Raw genomic sequence first — 22,048 nt, 5'->3', positions numbered from 1 at the left:
AGTAGTTATATTCTTGTACATAGGAGCAGTATTATAGTAGTTATATTCTTGTATATAGGAACAGTATTATAATAGTTATATTCCTGTACATAGGAGCAGTATTATAGTAGTTATATTATTGTACATAGGAGCAGTATTATAGTAGTTATAGTCGTGTACATAGGAGGCAGTATTATAGTAGTTATATCCTTGTACATAGGAGGCAGTGTTATAGTAGTTATATTCTTGTACATAGGAGGCAGTATTATAGTAGTTATATACTTGTACATAGGAGCAGTATTATAGTAGTTATATTCTTGTACATAGGAGCAGTATTATAGTAGTTATATTCTTGTACATAGGAGCAGTATTATAGTAGTTATATTCTTGTACATAGGAGGCAGTATTATAGTAGTTATATCCTTGTACATAGGAGCGGTATTATAGACATTGTATATGAGACTCTAGTTCCTCTCTAGATTGATATAATTCCTAAATAACATTTTTGCCATGTTTTTCTTTTTTGTAGTTTGTCAGTTGTAATGAGCCAGTGACCACACCCAAGAAGACAAATGACCAGTTTGAGATCTTTGTTTTTTTATTTTTTTATTTCATACATGAAAGGCTGAACACCCATGTCTGCCATTTTGCAGTTATCTGCTGGGTACTGCAGAATGTGATTCTCCTGGCAGGCAATCTGCATTGACCTTACAGATGCTGTGGTCTATTCCGGGAGGTCCCATAGGTGACAGTTGGGCTTTGTTTAAGGCAGTTGTTTCATTTGACGTGCTGTTTCTTCTGTCCTCCTATAGCATTGCTCATCTTAATCTTCCTGGTTCATATATAGAATACCAAGAGTGCAGGGAATACTGACACTTAGCACTTGGTAGGACCGAACTGGGGAGGGATCTACACTACATTACAATACATATTTTTTTGATATTTTTCGTGTATGTCTTTGTCTGTGACCTCCTAGTAGCTGCTGAGATTGGAGCTAAGGCTTTACCCTCACCCCTGCAAAGATTATTATATTAACCTTACTTTTTGAATTTTACGATGAGAAGCTGCTAAATATCAAGTACTAGGGCTCGGGCCTGTATAACATGGTCACGTGATCCAGATGCCAATGTGCTTGGTTCTCTGGAGCAGAGCTACGTACAAAAAGCAAGAATTTTAATAAAATACAAAAAAAAATATTTTTATTTGCCATAAATAATTTGGGAGAGTCTTAGTGAGAGTGGGAATTTTTAGTCCGTGGTAGGGAAAGAGTGGTCATAGATCTTGTGATTGAACATAGTCCGGATTTTCGTAGCAGTGAGTCTCAAGGGATGGGATATCCACGGGCAAGAGATCTTTTGATTTTTCTTCTTCGTTGTCCGTGTGCTGGGAGCATTTCTTACAACAGCAGCCGCACATTTTGAAGATAAGCCTGTCCCAAGGAGCCAAGGAGTGTAACCAGAGGGGAAGGAAGTCCCAGTTTCTCAAGAAAGACGGAAGGCATTTAGGGAACCTCTTCTGAAGGACACTAATGATGATGACGACAATGAACAAGAAGAGGAGAGGACCACCCACGGCAGCTAGGACAATCCATCCAGCCATGGACAGGCCAAATATGGCCAAAGGTATGATTAGGAAGGTGAGGAGCAGGTACAAAACGGCAAACCAGCGGTACTTGGCTGTGATATTTCCAAATTTCTTGGCCACGTGGATGGGAAGACGAAAATAAGGAACAACATACCAGAGAACGATGCCGGTGAGGTTGAAGAACAAGTGGATGAAAGCCACCTGGAACAGAGAAGACAATTTAGATGTGTTATCAACTTGTGGAGATTTTTTGATGACTAGGACATCTAGATGTGTTATCAACTTGTAGAGCTTCTTCAAGACTGGACAATTGCAGCTGCTATTAACTTGTAGAGCTTCTTCAGGACACAGATGAATAGTTCCTAGTCAGAAAAGCCTTGGTAGACTCCCAATATTCAGTACCTTGTCATGAGGGTTCAGGTGGGGACAAGTCATGTATTAATGTACGGTATATAGCTCCTGACTTGGTGCTAAAGTCCCCCTGAAATCTGCAGGACAAAAAGTTCTGTGATTGAACTTTGGACGGCAGGGCCAGAATTCCCACCACTGACTGAAGGGCATGATGTTTTCATTTGCCACTCCATGGCCCTTGGACCAGTTCTTCATCTCCTGCAATAACAGAGGTTGGGTACGCTCTCTCAAAGGACCTTATAAAGGAACCAATGTCTGAATGGTCCTATAGTGTCCCTGGACCCTACTTTGACCACTGGAACTTATTGAGCTTAGATCCTTCCCTTCTCTATATAAATAGTCTGAATCTATATTTTCTTCTGATCCCCCCCCCCCCCCCTACATGGGGTATTTTTGGACTACTCATTGGACGTATGGGCCCACCTTGAATGGGCATTAGCTGCAATATCAGTCATGGCCAGCAGACAAGAGTGGCCCAGTTTGCTGGATAAGTCCTTGAAACCCCTTACCCCATAGGATGTTGTCAGTGGGTGCCACCATTTTTATTGGCATCCACAGACATGTATAGGTTTATGGGTGGTTCTTTGGCACCCTTTGGACCTCTGTTTTCCAGGGAAAGTTAAGTCCTTACCCCATTGTTTGCCCTCGACATCAGGCTAGAATTTATATCTGTATAGCTCCATGCACAGGAGAACATTGTAACATGTATAGTCAACTTAAGAGTCTAGCGCCACCATGGCTTCAGGATAGTCAGGGTATTACAAGTCATTTTACCTGTACTGATTCACTCAGGGACTCTGCAGGACTGGCCAAGGCTGCCAACACCGCTGTGGTGGTAGTTCCGATATTAGATCCGAGGAATAAGGGGTATGCCCTGTTCATGCTTATGACCCCGACACCTGAAAAACAAGACATTTAGGATGCCATGACCTTAAACCACTAAATATGGCTTCTCAATTACTATCATTGCCACTGAATGATTCTTACAAAATGGGTTATCTTGGATTAGCTAAAAGGATCCGATTTTTGTTTCTCCATAAACAGCGCCTCTCTTGTCCATAGGCTGTCTGTGGTATTACAGCAAGTAACTGGGGTTGAATACCAGGCATAGTCCATGGACAAGAGAGGTGCTCGTGCATAGGCCTAATGATAAAACACTGTAATACTTGACCCTGTGTCCTATATCTTCCATGTATGTTCTATTTCACTCACCCATTAAAGGCACAATAGTTGCAGTGAAGACAGAACTGCTCTGGACCACGAACGTCATTATAGCGCCAACAATAATCGCCAAATATCCGGAGAGCCAACTGAATGGGAATGGAAAGTCTGTAGGTATATAAAGGAAAACAGTGAGACGGATCATACTGGTAGAACCTGGGCATCTCCTGTATATAATTATATATGTACAGCTGGTATAACCTGGGCATCTCCTGTATATAATTATATACGTACAGCTGGTATAACCTGGGCATCTCCTGTATATAATTATATATGTACAGCTGGTATAAGTTATACATTTTCTTGTATATAGTGATATGGACCATGCTGGTATAACCTGGGCATCTCCTGTATATAATGATATATGTACAGCTGGTATAACCTGGGCATCTCCTGTATATAATGATATATGTACAGCTGGTATAACCTGGGCATCTCCTGTATATAATTATATATGTACAGCTGGTATAACCTGGGTATCTCCTGTATATAATTATATATGTACAGCTGGTATAAGTTATACATCTTCTGTATATAGTGATATGGACCATGCTGGTATAACCTGGGCATCTCCTGTATATAATGATATATGTGCAGCTGGTATAACCTGGGCATCTCCTGTATATAATGATATATGTACAGCTGGTATAACCTGGGTATCTCCTGTATATAATTATATACGTACAGCTGGTTATGATATATAATATCTATGTGCTGCCAGTAGATGACACTATTGCTCTGCAGTTGCAAATGGTAATATTGTTTCGGACATTTTTCTATCTGGTGGACGGGCCCTCGTCTCACACAGTGGATGACATTTAGTTGATGCCCCTCAGGTATCTTTTGCTCCAAGGACTCATAGCTTGCAACTCCTAGGCCCCTTTTCATAAGAGCGAGTTTTCCGCACAGGCGCAATGCGTGATGCGAACGCATTGCGCCCGCACTGAATCCGGACCCATTTATTTCAATGGTTCTGTGTACATGAGCGTTGTTTTTCACGCATCAGTTCTGCGTCACGTAAGAATCGCAGCGCGTTCTATATTCTGCGTTTTTCACGCAGCCCTGGCCCTATAGAAGTGAATGGGGCTGCGTGAAAAACGCATCGCATCCGCAAGCAAGTGCGTTTTTCACTGATGGTTGCTAAGAGATGTTGTTTGCAAACCTTCAGTTTTTTATCACACGCGTGAAAAACGCATCAAAACGCATCGCACCCGCGCAAAAAAATACTGAACCGCTGAATTCAATCGCAGACAAAACTGACTGAACTTGCTTGCGGTATGGTGCGAGTTTTCCTAACGCATCCGGACCTAATCCGTATCGTTCGTGTGCAAGAGGCCTTCCGTTTCCTGGGCTTTGTGGCCCTTGTGTCGGCCTCGGTGCTCACCTGCATTAATGATCTTCTTGATGATATGAGCGATCTGGCCCTTCAGGACGGAGTTGAGAAGCTTGACGATAAGGATGAGACATGTGCAGAGGACCAGCAGAGAGGCGGTCAGGAGGATGAAGCCCACCGCTATGTCTGGGAGGTTGGCATAGGCAAAAATATGGGTACCTAATAAAGAAGAGCAGGAGAACTATTCTCATACACCCCAAGGATCAAGATTCTTAGCCTTCCAGGATATATAATATATAATGAAACAAGAGCTGCCTGGGACCAATTTAGTCTACAGTCATCCTTAAAGAACATTTTCCAGCAGGATCAACTCTATTAAACAAGGCACACTGTTTGGTAGGGCTGATCCTGCTGATTAAAATGATACCTGTCTTGTGAGAATCGGTTGTGGTGTCCCCCCAAAAAAAAGTTTTTATTCTTTAAGCACATGATGGCTTTAGTGCATGAAGGGGCGTGGCTAGTTCTTAGCTTGTCACTGCTGACCACGCCCCTCGCTGCACTGCAGCCCTCATGTGCATGAAGAATGAAAGTATATTTTTCTCGGGAACAGCACGCCCGATTTTCACAAGACAAGTATCGTTTTAATCAGCAGATTCAACCCTACAAGACAGTGTGCTTGGTTTAGTAGTGTTGATCCTGCTGAGAAGTGATCTTTAAGCGGGTCACTTATATATAGAGGCTCGTTACAACGTATCCGTGTAAGTAAGAACTGTCAACCTGGACGCCAGGACAGAGGATAAATTGGTGTTGCCGTGTAGGGAATTGTCTAGACCAGGCATGCTCAGCCTGCGGCCCTCCAGCTGTTGCAAAACTACAACTCCCAGCATGCCCGAACAGCCTACAGCAGGGCACTGTGGGAGTTGTAGTTTTACAATAGCTGGAGGGCCGCAGGTTGAGCATGCCTGGTCTAGACCGATACATTGTAGTGCTGTCTGACCTTCTGAATGTGATCGATGTTTCCACTTACTGACAACAAGCAGAGATCTTGAAAAATGCAGAGGAATCATTTACTTACATCTCTCCACATTCTCTTTATTTGTGACGGTATTTTCTATGAACGTTCCACTTGCATTGGTGAAACAGGTGACAGCGCTGCAGTTAGTCAGATTTGTGGCTGCTATGTATTCTGTTACCTGCAACAGCCGACAGTATCCAATGATAATTGTCACACATATCATTGCCTGCACATATACGGTAGTTACACACATAATTTTCCATTGTGGAAGTCTTTCACCTAACATCCTACTGATTTTTAGAATAAAAGTTTTGATTTTCACTCAATATCTCCTTACAATGATAGAAAGTTATTGTATGACCTGCAGTACCACTTTCAACCACATACTTACCATAGCCACTAATGGAACAGCGCCCCACTTGCAATCTATCTGACATTCCATACATTTTGGCTGTTTCTAAGCAGCGTCACAGTACTGTTTCAATACAGTAAGCAGTAATGGCTGCCTGGTGAACTGCCGCATGATACCCTTGCTTACATTTGTTTCGGTGGTGACGCACCATCTCTTGATCAGGCTTTTGTTTGCAAATTCTTCATTTCCAATAGCGTTTCCGGCGATAACGGAGCTGTCCAGCTACAAGACATGAAATTGAAAGCCACTGAGCTGGAAGATCTGGTGACAGTCCGGGGTCTACAGTGTTAGCAGCTCATTTCAGGGAACGAGGAATCTTTATCACTTAAAGGGGGCTGACATCTTACCTTGACGATGAGATCAGTTAAAGGCCGGGTGATGACTTTAAGAATATCCGGTGCGTCTCCTCCTGCATGGATGTTAAAACTCTTGATAATAGCATCAGAGACGTAAAAGAGGTATCCTGTTCCAAGCTCGATAGGTAGCAGAATGATGACTGTCAACCAGTTGAACATTCCATGCACAGCGGAACCTCCAAACGCCCTAGAACAAACCAGTTCATGTCCATTATAGTGTGCACTTGGGAGGTTGGCACAAGCCCATAGTCATGGGGCATCTCCAAAGGGTACTACTATACTTTATAAGCCTTATAGACGTAACCCAAAACCATATAGATAAGCTCAAGGACTCTACCTTCGAAATTCATTGCGGTCTCCAGATTGAGCCAAAGACACCAAGGTGCTGGTTACCGATGTTCCCACATTGACCCCCATGATGATGGGAATAGAAGCTTTCACATTCAGAACTAGGGAAGAACAGGAGTCATATTGGGTAAAATGTTCTTCATATGCAACCAAGCTCAGCTCTACCATTAAGTGCTAGAGTTAGGTCTTCACTGTCTACCCTCAAGATGCCTCATCATGTCTACGCAATAAATCCTTGCTTCCCATGCAACTCAACCCAACCTGAAACGCCAACTTAACTAACAAGTTGTTGCTTCATATCAAACCCAACTCAACCCTTCACCAAATGCAAGACTTACCCCACAAATTATTTGTCAAATGTAACCCAACTCAACCCAACCCCAACATGTTAACTTAACTAACTAGTCCTTGCAATTCAATCCAACCCTAGAATGACTTACTCAACAAATCCTTACTTTGTATACCACCCTACTCAGCCCAACCACCAAATTCTAGACTTGGGTCTTCAACATCCTCCAGCTAGTCCTTACTTCATAAACCGAACCCAAACCTGAAATACTGAATTTAGAAGGTCTTCACCATCCACCCTCAAGGGGTCTCATCATGTCTACCCAATATATCCCTACATCATATTCTACCCTACTTAACCCAACCCTCAAAATCTAGACTGCGGTCTTCAACATCCACCCTCAAGATACCTATTATTTCTACCCAACTAATCCTCACTTCATAAACTGAACCCAAAGCCTAAAATGCTGGGCTTAGAAGGTCTTTATCTTCCACCCTCAAGGTGTCTACCTATCAAGTCCTTATTTCATATGAAACCAAACCCTGAAATGCTATACCTACCCATCAACCCAACTAAAATTTTAGACTTATTCATCAAATACCTGCTTTATATACAACCAAACTCAACCCAACCATGAGCCAACCAGTCCTTACTTCCAGATGAAACCATGCTGACAATGATGGAAGATGAGGTACTTGAGCTCTGCACCAGTACTGTCACCAGCACACCAATGACCAGGCCGGCAATGGGATTGGCAAGAACATCGTTATCGCTGAAGATATCTCCTGTGAGTTTACCTAAGATACAAGACATATTGAGATCCTTGATACATTCTGAAGATGAGGACACATATCACAAGAGAGAATGGGTCACTTACTTCCAACAAGCTGGAATGCTGAGCTCAGAACGTCCAAGGAACAGATGAACAAGTAGAGGAACCCAATGAGAAGACAGCCCTTCACGATCCCACTTACGACACGTTTTACCCTCTGTTTGTTGTTCAACTCTAAAGAATGATCATATATAATATCACCAGTAATATCAAGGGAAGATACTGGGGAATACTAGTAAACAACAGCTACAAAAATAACCCACCTTTCCAGGAAGGACCAGAGGCTTGAAGTTCTGGTAGAGCCCACGGATCAAATTCTTCATGTACTTCTTCATATGGTGCCAAATCCATGGATAATGTGAAGGCGGAGTCTAAGGAGCAACATATAAGTGGTATGGGCTCAGTACATGGCCCTGGACATTGGGATCTACTATGTCTTAAAGGGGCTCTGTACTTGCCCCATAGGGAACTTATATACCACAACCTAATTGTGCCTCCTTACACAGATCACAGGGCTTGTGGGGGTGATTTAGTACAGCCCTTCCTGGACGAAGTGAAACTAGTGAAAGTATGTAATAAAATCTGATTTCTGCCACAGCCTTTAGCTGAGGACTGATTTATAAGAGTGCGTATCCATTGCAACCTGTATGACCCATTGACTCATCTCAATGCTGTTCCACATCCCAGCCTGCAGTATTAATCAGATTTTTCTTTAGTAATCAGATTTTTCATTAGTAAACAGATTTTTTTCTGATTTAGTAGAGAGACTGAACCCTTAAATCCTTAATAGAAACAACCATGTGATGACCCTTATAAACATCCTCCAGGCCCTGATAGAACCCCCTGCCTTGCTATGCCTTTGGTTTACTCCTTTTGGGTTTACTTGGATAGGGTGATCTCAGGATATGGGACTAAGGTGAACTAGGCCGCCCATCCATAGCGTCAGGGGGCACCTCCATGTCACTCATGCAAGTCTTACCAAGATTGTCCTGTGGGACCTTCATGGGAGTATCATCGATGGTCATCTTCATGTCAGGCAAGGGAACCTGTGGGTTGTTGCTGGTGAATGGCATGTTGGTTGCTTTGCTCTAAGACTCTTGTAAAGTCTGGTGTTACTCTGCAGACGAAAACATCACATCAACATGGAGCGCAGACACTATATTGTCATGGAACGTATAGATTTTAAGGTTGGTCCTATATAGGACAAACTTCACTGACTTCGGCCTCATTGATGATCTTTGAAGATCAACTCCACTCCTTAAAGGAATTCAAAAATTACCGTATCAATACACATTAGGGTTCCAAATTCTGAAGTGCCCATGGATTCTCTCCTAAAGTTCATCATCCTTGAAGTCGCGCCAAAGCTACAACTTCAAAGATGTCCCACCTTTGTGTGGTGGGAGGAGCTTGACAACCTTTACAAGTTTGTGACATGCCACCAAGAGTGGGAGGTCTCTTCTACAGCCCTCCAGGCCATTACCTGGGTGGAAGAACCTGCAGTGTATAAAGTCTTCACAGGTTGGAGACTTCATACACTGCATGCATAAATGTCAACCAGTATTATTTAGATTTTTGAAGGACAGTTCCTCAAAGGGATTGTCCACTTGCTGTATTTTCTCCCATGTGTGGCAGTGTATCATCATCTATCAGAGCTTGGACCTTCATTAATACCCAAGATGATGGACCTTAGTTCAAGACAATCCATTGACTTCAGGTGCTGGGTCCTTTAAGTGAGCAGCTCCTTGAAGTCTTCACACGTGTACATACGTTATCTCACTGCTTTTTTTAAGTAATTGCCACTCTGCAAATATTCTGCGAGTATCTTTGACTTGTTCATTCTTTCTGGTTCTTCGCTCGTACAAAGTGCGGAAGGTTGTAACTATTTATGGCCGTATGAACGCAATGCTTTTGTATGGTAAAGGTGTCCTCTGCTCCTCTGCTCCATGGTGTAAAGACCTGATGAAGACGGGGGGGGGAGGTCACAGACTGATAATGGATGGAGCAGTTTCCAACAGCAGCACAGAGCATTTCAGTAGAGGAGGGACCTTTTGACTCCAGGGATGATGTCAGTAGGGACAGGGCTGTATGTGACAGGGGCAATGTGGGAGATCACTGACTGATAGTGGAAGAAGCCCGGGCAGCACAGAGTATTTCAGAAGAGGAGGGACCTCTCAGTTCATGTGATGTTAATGGAAAATGCAAAGAGAGCTCTCCCCCCTGTACATATGAATGCTTGGTTCGGCTGAGTATGCATGTGTTCTCAATGAGGAGAGGAGAATAAGCTGTTGCCTGACATCGTATCTCAAATGGGGATAAAAGGATCTGACATGTTGAAATCCAGTATGCTTGATCCTCCTACCCCCCCCCCACATTTGCTGAGGTGTTGGTATGACCCATACACATAAGGGGATCAGCCTAAAATCGGTGGGTTTGGCTTTGAAAGAGAGAGAGAGAGAGAGAGCAACTTTTTGGGGAAGGGGGGGGGGGGGGGGGGGGGAGCAGAGGTTATCATTAAGGAGACCCGACCATGTATGTAGTCCGTGCCCTGACTGGCACAGGGTGGAGGCATCAGTGCAATGACTGGCACAGGGTGGAGGCATCAGTGCAATGACTGGCACAGGGTGGAGGCATCAGTGCAATGACTGGCATAGGGCGGATGTATCAGTGCAATGACTGGCATAGGGCGGATGTATCAGTGCAATGACTGACACAGGGGTGGAGGTATCAGTGCAATGACTGGCACAGGGTGGAGGTATCAGTGCAATGACTGGCACAGGGTAGAGGTATCAGTGCAATGACTGGCACAGGGTAGAGGTATCAGTGCAATGACTGGCACAGGGTAGAGGTATCAGTGCAATGACTGGCATAGGGTAGATGTATCAGTGCAATTACTGGCATAGGGCAGATGTATCAGTGCAATTACTGGCATAGGGCGGATGTATCAGTGCAATGACTGGCACAGGTTGGAGGTATCAGTGTAGTGATTGTCACGGGGAGGAGGCATTGATGCAGTGACTGGCACATGGTGGAGGCATTGGTAGAGTGACTGGACATGGCAGAGGCATCAGTGCATGACTGGCACGGGATGGAGACATTGGTGCAGTAACTGGCACAGGGTAGAGGCATCAATGCAATGACTGGCACAAGGTGGAGGCATCAGTGCAATGACTTGCACAGGGTGGAGGCATTGGTGCAGTGACTGGCACAGGATGGAGGCATCAGTGCAATGACTGACACAGGGTGGAGGCATTGGTGCAGTGACTGGCACAGGATGGAGGCATCAGTGCAATGACTGGCACAGGGTAGAGGCATCAGTGCAATGACTGGCACAGGGTAGAGGTATCAGTGCAATGACTGGCACAGGGTAGAGGCATCAGTGCAATGACTGGCACAAGGTGGAGGCATCAATGCAATGACTGGCACAGGGTGGAGGCATCAGTGCAATGACTGGCACAGAGTAGAGGCATCAGTGCAATGACTGGCACAGGGTAGAGGCATCAGTGCAATGACTGGCACAGGGTAGAGGCATCAATGCAATGACTTGCACAGGGTAGAGGCATCAATGCAATGACTGGCACAGGGTAGAGGCATCAATGCAATGACTGTCACAGGGTAGAGGCATCAATGCAATGACTGGCACAGGGTAGAGGCATCAATGCAATGACTGGCACAGGGTAGAAGCATCAGTGCAATGACTGGCACAGGGTAGCGGGATCAGTGCAATGACTGGCACAAGGTGGAGGCATCAGTGCAATGACTGGCACAAGGTGGAGGCATCGGTGCAGAGACTGGCATGGAGTGGATGCATTGGTGCAAGTGATTGACACATGGAGGAGGCATTAGAGGTGTACGATGTAACCTTTGGATAAGGAAGAACTGAGAAGCCCCGTGTGAGGCCCTTACTGCGACCAAGGGACCACGGACCGCTACTCAAACCATCTTCCCATTTCTCATCTGACAAACCATCAATATCTTTTTTTTTCCTTTTTTCTCTGGTATTTTTCTCTCTATTTGTATTAATTTCATTAGCATCTGATATCTCCTTTATCCTTTCCATCCCTGAGAAACTGATCAGCATTTCCCGAAGCGGCTCCTTTATATTTCCCACCTCTGCTGATGAACTGATTGCTTCCCTTATTTGCTAATATTCTAAATAATCTTTTCTTAACATCCCAAATTCCTTCAATTTATCCCCATCAAAAACGTGACAAACGAACCCCTCCAGTCTCCCAAGTTACCTATTGCCTAATTTTCTGAATCTCACGTAAATTAATAGTATTCCATATTAATATATAATATTCCATTCCTTTTATCCCCATTATTTTCTTGTATTTCTCTCCAATAAATTCAGTATTCGGTTATTAGTGCTTGTATTCCCCAAAAAGTGCCTGATTCTAATACTTCCAGCAAACTAACCTGATTACCCTTAAGGGAACCTGTCACAGGGATTTTGTGTATAGAGCTGAGGACATGGGCTGCTAGATGCCGCTAGCACATCCGCAATACCCAGTCCCTATAGCTCTGTGTGCTTTTATTGTGTCAAAAAAACCGATTTGATACAAATGCAAATTACCCTGAGATGTGTCCTGTCCCCTGACTCATCTCACGTACAGGACACATCTCAGGGTAATTAGCATATGTATCAAATCAGGTTTTTTTGACACAATAAAAGCACACAGAGCTATGGGGACTGGGTATTGCGGATGTGCTAGCGGCATCTAGCAGCCCATGTCCTCAGCTCTATACACAAAATCCCGGGACAACCCCTTGTTCAATACTTTCCCTCCCAACAAGGGGCTTTCTTCACTCACCTTCATGTGTTCATATTGTGCCATTAAGAAATATAGATACCGATTTGGAAGGGAAAGACCCCCTTTTTTTTTTATCCTCCTTTCCAAATAAATTCCCCCATTAACCCATGCACCATCTTAAATACATTATTTGGCAACCAAATTGGGGGAATTTTGCAAAACATACAATATCTTGGGGAGAAAAACCATCTTTGTCAAGTTAATTGGCCCCCCCCCCCCCCACCATTGAGAGTGATAACCGGAGAAGTCACTTACCGGTGAGAGCAGGCTCTGCAGCTGGCCCAAATGCGAGGAGCAGAGGTGCTCGCCCCCTATATAAACCTCCAGGAGCGAGGTCAAAGTTTTTTGCCTTCTCAGCAGCTCGTCACTTTCTATTGCTCCCATTATTAATGTTTATCGGACGCGGTGTTTTTTTCTCTCAGGTGGCGCTGTTCTCATTTGCTGCTGAGATATATTGTCCTGTTTACTATGCTCACGTTATCAATATTATCTCCGGGGGGGTTAAGTACATAATAACAATCACCTTGTTCACTATTTACATCCATTCCATACTGTGACCTCCCCCTCCCCTCTTCTATCTTGGTAGGACCCATAGTTCAGCACATCCTAAGCTTCCTGCCTCATGAATAGAATGTCAGAACTACAGTGAAGACTGACACACGGTCAGAGGGATGTAAGTATTCATTTACCCAACTTTTCCAGTGTCTATCCACTATTGCCGAAGTTAACGGCTGATGAATGCAATGGCAGGGCTTACAGTGAAGACTGACACAGAGATAGGAGAGAGGGCTCTAGGGGAATTTAACCATTTCACCACAAGCTGGTTCACAAATATAATGCTAGGAAAACAGTGCAGACTGACATAAAAGGGTCTGTTCCTGCTGAGCTTACTGGTCCATCAAAATAATTCCAGAAATACAGTAAGGACTGACATACAGTCACAGAGGTAGGAGATGTAACCATTTTTACCACTATTTCTGTCTCTTCCCACAATCCCTGAGCTTTCGTGAATATAATGATAGGACTACAGTGAAGACTGACACTCCGCCAGGACAGTCGGCAATACGGTGAGGACTGACACACAGTCACAGAGGTAGGAGATAGGAAGCTAAGGAAATGTAACCATTTTTACCACTATTTCTGTGTCTTCCCACAATCCCTGAGCTTTCGTGAATATAATGATAGGACTACAGTGCAGACTGACACTCCGCCAGGACAATCGGCAATACGGTGAGGACTGACACACAGTTACAGAGGTAGGAGATAGGAAGCTAAGGAAATGTAACCATTTTTACCACTATTTCTGTGTCTTCCCACAATCCCTGAGCTTTCGTGAATATGATGATAGGACTACAGTGAAGACTGACACTCCGCCAGGACAGTCGGCAATACGGTGAGGACTGACACACAGTCACAGAGGTAGGAGATAGGAAGCTTAGGAAATGTAACCATTTTTACCACTATTTCTGTCTCTTCCCACGATCCCTGAGATTTCGTGAATATGATGATAGGACTACAGTGAAGACTGACACTCCGCCAGGACAGTCGGCAATACGGTGAGGACTGACACACAGCAATGCAGAGTCTGCAAAAAGCTGGGTGAACAAATCTGAGACCTGGAAAAAATTCCATTCTGTGCTGTAATCCCGCGACGTTGCTGTAAGATAATGCGCCAAAGTTATAAAATCCTTCACATCGGAAAGCGCTGCGAGGAATGGCGGGAATCCATAAATTACTCCTCATTAATATGCATCATTGCTTTATTATGAGATTTGCTAAGGGCTGAAGACGCGGATACGGGGAGTGCGCCGCGCGCCTCGCGCCTCTCCTAAGTACTAAGCCCATTAAGGGAGATGGTTCTGGTATGAAATGCGCGGCGCTCTCCCCGGGAGACGATTGTGAATCTCTAACAGAGTTAATGTATCCTTTAAAATATTCCTTCAAGATCTTCACGGTTTTCATGAAGGGAAAACTTAACTTTTATAAATTGATACTAAAGCAATACGGAAAAATTCCTTCAATCCAGCATCAATGGGATATGACCGATGCCGGATTATCAGATGCCCTGGATTATTGGACAAACATAGAAGTTATTTCTTGGCATGTTAGTTTGTCAGTGGTATATACAGTCTATAGCTCCTGGTGGTCAGTCATATATACAGTCTATAGCTCCTGGGGGTCAGTGGTATATACAGTCTATAGCTTCTGGTGGTCAGTGGTATATACAGTCTATAGCTCCTGGTGGTCAGTGGTATATACAGTCTATAGCTCCTGGTGGTCAGTGGTATATACAGTCTATAGCTCCTGGTGGTCAGTGGTATATACAGTCTATAGCTCCTGGTGGTCAGCGGTATATACAGTCTATAGCTCCTGGTGGTCAGTGGTATATACAGTCTATAGCTCCTGGTGGTCAGTGGTATATACAGTCTATAGCTCCTGGTGGTCAGCGGTATATACAGTCTATAGCTCCTGGTGGTCAGTGGTATATACAGTCTATAGCTCCTGGTGGTCAGTGGTATATACAGTCTATAGCACCTGGTGGTCACTGGTATATACAGTCTATAGCTCCTGGGGGTCAGCGGTATATACAGTCTATAGCTCCTGGTGGTCAGTGGTATATACAGTCTATAGCTCCTGGTGGTCAGTGGTATATACAGTCTATAGCTCCTGGGGGTCAGTGGTATATACAGTCTATAGCTCCTGGTGGTCAGTGGTATATACAGTCTATAGCTCCTGGTGGTCAGTGGTATATACAGTCTATAGCTCCTGGTGGTCAGCGGTATATACAGTCTATAGCTCCTGGTGGTCAGCGGTATATACAGTCTATAGCTCCTGGTGGTCAGTGGTATATACAGTCTTTAGCTCCTGGTGGTCAGCGGTATATACAGTCTATAGCTCCTGGTGGTCAGCGGTATATACAGTCTATAGCTCCTGGGGGTCAGTGGTATATACAGTCTATAGCTCCTGGTGATCAGTGGTATATACAGTCTATAGCTCCTGGTGGTCAGTGGTATATACAGTCTATAGCTCCTGGTGGTCAGTCATATATACAGTCTATAGCTCCTGGGGGTCAGTGGTATATACAGTCTATAGCTCCTGGGGGTCAGTGGTATATACAGTCTATAGCTCCTGGGGGTCAGTGGTATATACAGTCTATAGCACCTGGTGGTCAGTGGTATATACAGTCTATAGCTCCTGGTGGTCAGTGGTATATACAGTCTATAGCTCCTGGTGGTCAGTGGTATATACAGTCTATAGCTCCTGGTGGTCAGTGGTATATACAGTCTATAGCTCCTGGGGGTCAGTGGTATATACAGTCTATAGCTTCTGGGGGTCAGCGGTATATACAGTCTATAGCTCCTGGGGGTCAGTGGTATATACAGTCTATAGCTCCTGGTGGTCAGCGGTATATACAGTCTATAGCTCCTGGTGGTCAGTGGTATATACAGTCTATAGCTCCTGGTGGTCAGTGGTATATACAGTCTATAGCTCCTGGTGGTCAGCGGTATATACAGTCTATAGCTCCTGGTGGTCAGCGGTATATACAGTCTATAGCTCCTGGTGGTCAGTGGTATATACAGTCTATAGCACCTGGTGGTCACTGGTATATACAGTCTATAGCTCCTGGGGGTCAGTGGTATATACAGTCTATAGCTCCTGGTGGTCAGTGGTATATACAGTCTATAGCTTCTGGGGGTCAGCGGTATATACAGTCTATAGCTCCTGGTGGTCAGTGGTATATACAGTCTATAGCTCCTGGTGGTCAGTGGTATATACAGTCTATAGCTCCTGGGGGTCAGCGGTATATACAGTCTATAGCTCCTGGTGGTCAGTGGTATATACAGTCTATAGCTCCTGGTGGTCAGTGGTATATACAGTCTATAGCTCCTGGGGGTCAGTGGTATATACAGTCTATAGCTCCTGGTGGTCAGTGGTATATACAGTCTATAGCTCCTGGTGGTCAGTGGTATATACAGTCTATAGCTCCTGGTGGTCAGCGGTATATACAGTCTATAGCTCCTGGTGGTCAGCGGTATATACAGTCTATAGCTCCTGGTGGTCAGTGGTATATACAGTCTATAGCTCCTGGTGGTCAGCGGTATATACAGTCTATAGCTCCTGGTGGTCAGTGGTATATACAGTCTATAGCTCCTGGGGGTCAGTGGTATATACAGTCTATAGCTCCTGGTGATCAGTGGTATATACAGTCTATAGCTCCTGGTGGTCAGTGGTATATACAGTCTATAGCTCCTGGTGGTCAGTCATATATACAGTCTATAGCTCCTGGGGGTCAGTGGTATATACAGTCTATAGCTCCTGGGGGTCAGTGGTATATACAGTCTATAGCTCCTGGGGGTCAGTGGTATATACAGTCTATAGCTACTGGGGGTCAGGGGTATATACAGTCTATAGCTACTGGGGGTCAGGGTATATACAGTCTTTAGCTCCTGGGGGTCAGTGGTATATACAGTCTATAGCTCCTGGTGGTCAGTGGTATATACAGTCTATAGCTCCTGGTGGTCAGTGGTATATACAGTCTATAGCTCCTGGGGGTCAGTGGTATATACAGTCTATAGATCCTGGGGGTCAGTGGTATATACAGTCTATAGCTCCTGGTGGTCAGTGGTATATACAGTCTATAGCTCCTGGTGGTCAGTGGTATATACAGTCTATAGATCCTGGTGGTCAGTGGTATATACACTCTACAGCTCCTGGTGGTCAGTGGTATATACAGTCTATAGCTCCTGGTGGTCAGCGGTATATACAGTCTATAGCTCCTGGTGGTCAGTGGTATATACAGTCTATAGCTTCTGGTGGTCAGTGGTATATACAGTCTATAGCTCCTGGTGGTCAGTGGTATATACAGTCTATAGCTCCTGGTGGTCAGTGGTATATACAGTCTATAGCTCCTGGGGGTCAGTGGTATATACAGTCTATAGCTCCTGGTGGTCAGTGGTATATACAGTCTATAGCTCCTGGTGGTCAGTGGTATATACAGTCTATAGCTCCTGGTGGTCAGTGGTATATACAGTCTATAGCTCCTGGGGGTCAGTGGTATATACAGTCTATAGCTCCTGGTGGTCAGTGGTATATACAGTCTATAGCTCCTGGTGGTCAGTGGTATATACAGTCTATAGCTCCTGGTGGTCAGTGGTATATACAGTCTATAGCTCCTGGTGGTCAGTGGTATATACAGTCTATAGCTCCTGGAGGTCAGTGGTATATACAGTCTATAGCTCCTGGTGGTCAGTTGTATATACAGTCTATAGCTCCTGGTGGTCAGCGGTATATACAGTCTATAGCTCCTGGTGGTCAGTGGTATATACAGTCTATAGCTCCTGGTGGTCAGTTGTATATACAGTCTATAGCTCCTGGTGGTCAGCGGTATATACAGTCTATAGCTCCTGGTGGTCAGTGGTATATACAGTCTATAGCTCCTGGTGGTCAGTTGTATATACAGTCTATAGCTCCTGGTGGTCAGCGGTATATACAGTCTATAGCTCCTGGTGGTCAGTTGTATATACAGTCTATAGCTCCTGGTGGTCAGTGGTATATACAGTCTATAGCTCCTGGGGGTCAGTGGTATATACAGTCTATAGCTCCTGGTGGTCAGTGGTATATACAGTCTATAGCTCCTGGGGGTCAGTGGTATTCAGAGAAGACTGGCAGATTCACAGCCAGGCAGAAGAAACAAGTAATCTCTATTGGAGCCATCATGGCAGGCATTCATGTTTGTCATCCAGCATCTTTTATTGTGAACAGAATGCCAGGACTTCAGTGAACACTGACATTTCCACAGCCAGGCAATTAGATATAGGGAATCAGTGTGATGGCAGCCATTTGGCGATGGGTCAGATCAGGGATATGGGCACAGTCAGCCCGGGGTCAGCAATGTGACCTGTAGATTGCTCCTTGCTCTGCACGTGTCCTGGAGTCCTGCGGAGGCGTCGTCCCCGGCAGCACCTCTTGTCTTGAGGAGGCAGCGGTTACCTGCTTACGCATTTACAGACCTGTTAAAGCTGGAAGAAGATGAACTTCTGTCACGATAAACACTTCACACAACGAGACAATAACTAAGAAAACAGACAATTGCTTAACCTGCAACTCCATAAGTCCGTTATGTGATTGGCTCATCCTTCATGATTTACACTGCAGCTCTGCTTGTTCAGACTATCAGAGAATGTACTACTCATGGTTGGTGACACTGGTGAATCTATGGTGAAAAGGAGAAGTTGTGCATTGCTTCATTATCACTGTTATGGGGGGTCCTGTGGTTCTCACTGTTATGGGGGCACTCTTTCTGTCACTGTTATGGCATGCTGTGGTTGTCACTTTTATGGGGGCCTCTTGCTGTCACTGTTATGGGGTGATGTGGCTGTCACTTTTATGGGGGTCCTCTTGCTGTCACTGCTATGAGGGTCCTCTTGCTGTCACTGTTATGGGGGCACTCTTGCTGTCACTGTTATGGGGGTGCTGTCACTGTTATGGGGGTGCTGTCACTGTTATGGGGTGCTGTGGCTGTCACTGTTATGGGGGGTCCTCTTGCTGTCACTGTTATGGGGTGCTGTGGCTGTCACTTTTATGGGGGTCCTCTGGCTGTCACTGTTATGGGGGCACTCTTGCTGTTACTTTTATGGTGTGCTGTTGCTGTCACTGTTGTGGGGTCCTCTTGCTGTCACTGTTGTGGGGTCCTCTTGCTGTCACTGTTGTGGGGTCCTCTTGCTGTCACTGTTGTGGGGTCCTCTTGCTGTCACTGTTGTGGGGTCCTCTTGCTGTCACTGTTGTGGGTCCTCTTGCTGTCACTGTTGTGGGGTCCTCTTGCTGTCACTGTTGTGGGTCCTCTTGCTGTCACTGTTGTGGGTCCTCTTGCTGTCACTGTTGTGGGTCCTCTTGCTGTCACTGTTGTGGTGTCCTCTTGCTGTCACTGTTGTGGGGTCCTCTTGCTGTCACTGTTGTGGGGTCCTCTTGCTGTCACTGTTGTGGGGTCCTCTTGCTGTCACTGTTGTGGGGTCCTCTTGCTGTCACTGTTGTGGTGTCCTCTTGCTGTCACTGTTGTGGGGTCCTCTTGCTGTCACTGTTGTGGGTCCTCTTGCTGTCACTGTTGTGGGGTCCTCTTGCTGTCACTGTTGTGGGGTCCTCTTGCTGTCACTGTTATGGGGTGCTGTGGCTGTCACTTTTATGGGGGTGCTGTGGCTGTCACTGTTATGGGGGCACTCTTGCTGTCACTTTTATGGTGTGCTGTGGCTGTCACTGTTGTGGGGTCCTCTTGCTGTCACTGTTGTGGGGTCCTCTTGCTGTCACTGTTGTGGGGTCCTCTTGCTGTCACTGTTGTGGGGTCCTCTTGCTGTCACTGTTGTGGGGTCCTCTTGCTGTCACTGTTGTGGGGTCCTCTTGCTGTCACTGTTGTGGGTCCTCTTGCTGTCACTTGTGGGTCCTCTTGCTGTCACTTTTATGGTGTGCTGTGGCTGTCACTGTTGTGGGTCCTCTTGCTGTCACTGTTGTGGGTCCTCTTGCTGTCACTGTTATGGGGGTCCTCTTGCTGTCACTGTTGTGGGGTCCTCTTGCTGTCACTGTTGTGGGGTCCTCTTGCTGTCACTGTTGTGGTCCTCTTGCTGTCACTTTTATGGGTTCTCTTGCTGTCACTGTTGTGGGGTCCTCTTGCTGTCACTGTTGTGGGGGTCCTCTTGCTGTCACTGTTGTGGGGGTCCTCTTGCTGTCACTGTTGTGGGGTCCGCTTGCTGTCACTGTTGTGGGGGTCCTCTTGCTGTCACTGTTGTGGGGGTCCTCTTGCTGTCACTGTTGTGGGGTCCTCTTGCTGTCACTGTTGTGGGGTCCTCTTGCTGTCACTGTTGTGGGGTCCTCTTGCTGTCACTTTTATGGGTTCTCTTGCTGTCACTGTTGTGGGTCCTCTTGCTGTCACTGTTATGGGGGTCCTCTTGCTGTCACTTTTATGGTGTGCTGTGGCTGTCACTGTTGTGGGTCCTCTTGCTGTCACTGTTATGGGGGGGTCCTCTTGCTGTCACTTTTATGGTGTGCTGTGGCTGTCACTGTTGGTGGGTCCTCTTGCTGTCACTGTTGTGGGGGTCCTCTTGCTGTCACTGTTATGGGGGTCCTCTTGCTGTCACTGTTATGGGGGTCCTCTTGCTGTCACTGTTATGGGGGTCCTCTTGCTGTCACTGTTGTGGGTCCTCTTGCTGTCACTGTTATGGGGGTCCTCTTGCTGTCCCTGTTATGGGGGTACACTTACAGTACCTGTCCCCACGTAGTCTGTTAGCTCCCTAAGTCAGCATTATGTGGTCACTGTATGGTGCTATGTGTTCTCCAAATGACACTTTTATGTAACCACTCTATGGCAGTATTCTGTGGACACTATATGTCAATATTATTTGAGCACGTTATGTTGATATTATGTGGCACTTTGGACACTATATATCAATATTATGGGGATACTATATCTCAGTATTATGTGGGTATTATATGACAGTATTAGTAGAAACTGAATGGCAGTTTTATGTGGGTACTATGTGACTACAATATGAGAGTATTATGTGGCCACTATATTGCAGTATTATCTGGCCCCTGTATATCAGTATTATGTGAAAACCATATGTCAGTATTTTGTGGTTACTGTATGGCGGTAGTTTGTATATATAATACTTTGGAAAAATGTAAAGATAAAATCTAGAAGAAATCTTCCCCACGCTGCAGATTTGCGGTGTATGGCCCTTTAATGGTCAGGCCGGGGGTAAACCTTCCCGTATATGGCCGGCGCTATCACTATATAGCAGTCTTAGGGGGATTTAGAAGAATATCATGGAGAAAATCCCATGACGCGGCTGTGACCCCCCGGGGGGCAGGAATCAGGGGATCAGACGGGAGCGCGATCCTGGCATGTCTCAGAACTATTATTAACAACATTCAGACACCTCAAACCGAAGCGGAACGTCTTCTAATAACCCAAACAGAGCGAGAAAAATGAGTCCGTGCCTCACAGCAGGCGACCCCCTGTCCAAAATATCCTCCCGACATGTTCCAGCCCGCGCAAGACACTACGTCAAACGGCCGGATATTTAGGGAGCACTTCCCTTTAAATAAAGAAAAAAAGTCTGTTTATCCGTTTTGTGACAACCAATATGGCCGCCAGATCAGGCTCCATGGAGGTGGTCACCCGGCTGTTCCATCCTGGGTAAGTACCAAGATGTTAGAGGGGGCGTTCATCTCCGGGTGATAATAATTCAACACCTTCCTCAAATACTCTGTGCTGTAGTTGCAGTCTTAGTTCCCCCATCTCGGTGTCCCTATTAACGGTCACAACCAGAGTGCCCACATCACAGCCAGAGACTGCCCCCAAGGGCCCACATCACAGCCAGAGACTGCCCCTAAGTGCCCACATCACAGTCAGAGAGTGCCCCCAAGGGCCCACATCAGTCAGAGACTGCCCCCCAAGTGCCCACAT

At 45.5% G+C, this 22,048-nt stretch overlaps 1 protein-coding gene across 1 annotated transcript; it reads right to left on the bottom strand.

Annotated features, from left to right (window-relative positions):
* Positions 1–559: 559 nt before the first annotated feature.
* SLC34A3 (solute carrier family 34 member 3) lies at positions 560–12,916 on the bottom strand. The gene is made up of 13 exons (XM_044268774.1): positions 12,847–12,916; positions 8,760–8,897; positions 8,044–8,151; positions 7,826–7,954; positions 7,602–7,745; positions 6,649–6,760; positions 6,303–6,498; positions 6,082–6,177; positions 5,604–5,721; positions 4,580–4,747; positions 3,187–3,303; positions 2,749–2,873; positions 560–1,764 (listed from the first exon to the last, which is right to left on the bottom strand). The coding sequence occupies exons 2-13, from the start codon at positions 8,851–8,853 to the stop codon at positions 1,252–1,254; spliced, it is 1,920 nt and encodes a 639-aa protein (XP_044124709.1). The 5' UTR covers positions 8,854–8,897; positions 12,847–12,916; the 3' UTR covers positions 560–1,251.
* Between the last annotated feature and the right edge of the window lie 9,132 nt (positions 12,917–22,048).

The sequence above is a fragment of the Bufo gargarizans genome, chromosome 9 (assembly GCF_014858855.1).
Source record: "Bufo gargarizans isolate SCDJY-AF-19 chromosome 9, ASM1485885v1, whole genome shotgun sequence".
Lineage (NCBI taxonomy): Eukaryota > Metazoa > Chordata > Amphibia > Anura > Bufonidae > Bufo > Bufo gargarizans.
Note: the sequence above shows the minus strand (reverse complement) of the source record. Positions and strands in the feature narration are given on the sequence as shown.

What these genes read in the sequence shown, in the direction of transcription:
- SLC34A3 (XM_044268774.1), bottom strand. Translation starts at nt 8,853, where the DNA reads ATGCCATTCACCAGCAACAACCCACAGGTTCCCTTGCCTGACATGAAG. An exon ending in GGTCCCACAGGACAATCTTG is followed by an intron (nt 8,152 to 8,759) that starts GTAAGACTTGCA and finishes GTTGCTCCTTAG; the next exon opens with ACTCCGCCTTCACATTATCC. An exon ending in CAGCATGGTTTCATCTGGAA is followed by an intron (nt 6,761 to 7,601) that starts GTAAGGACTGGT and finishes GTTCTTCCCTAG; the next exon opens with TTCTGAATGTGAAAGCTTCT.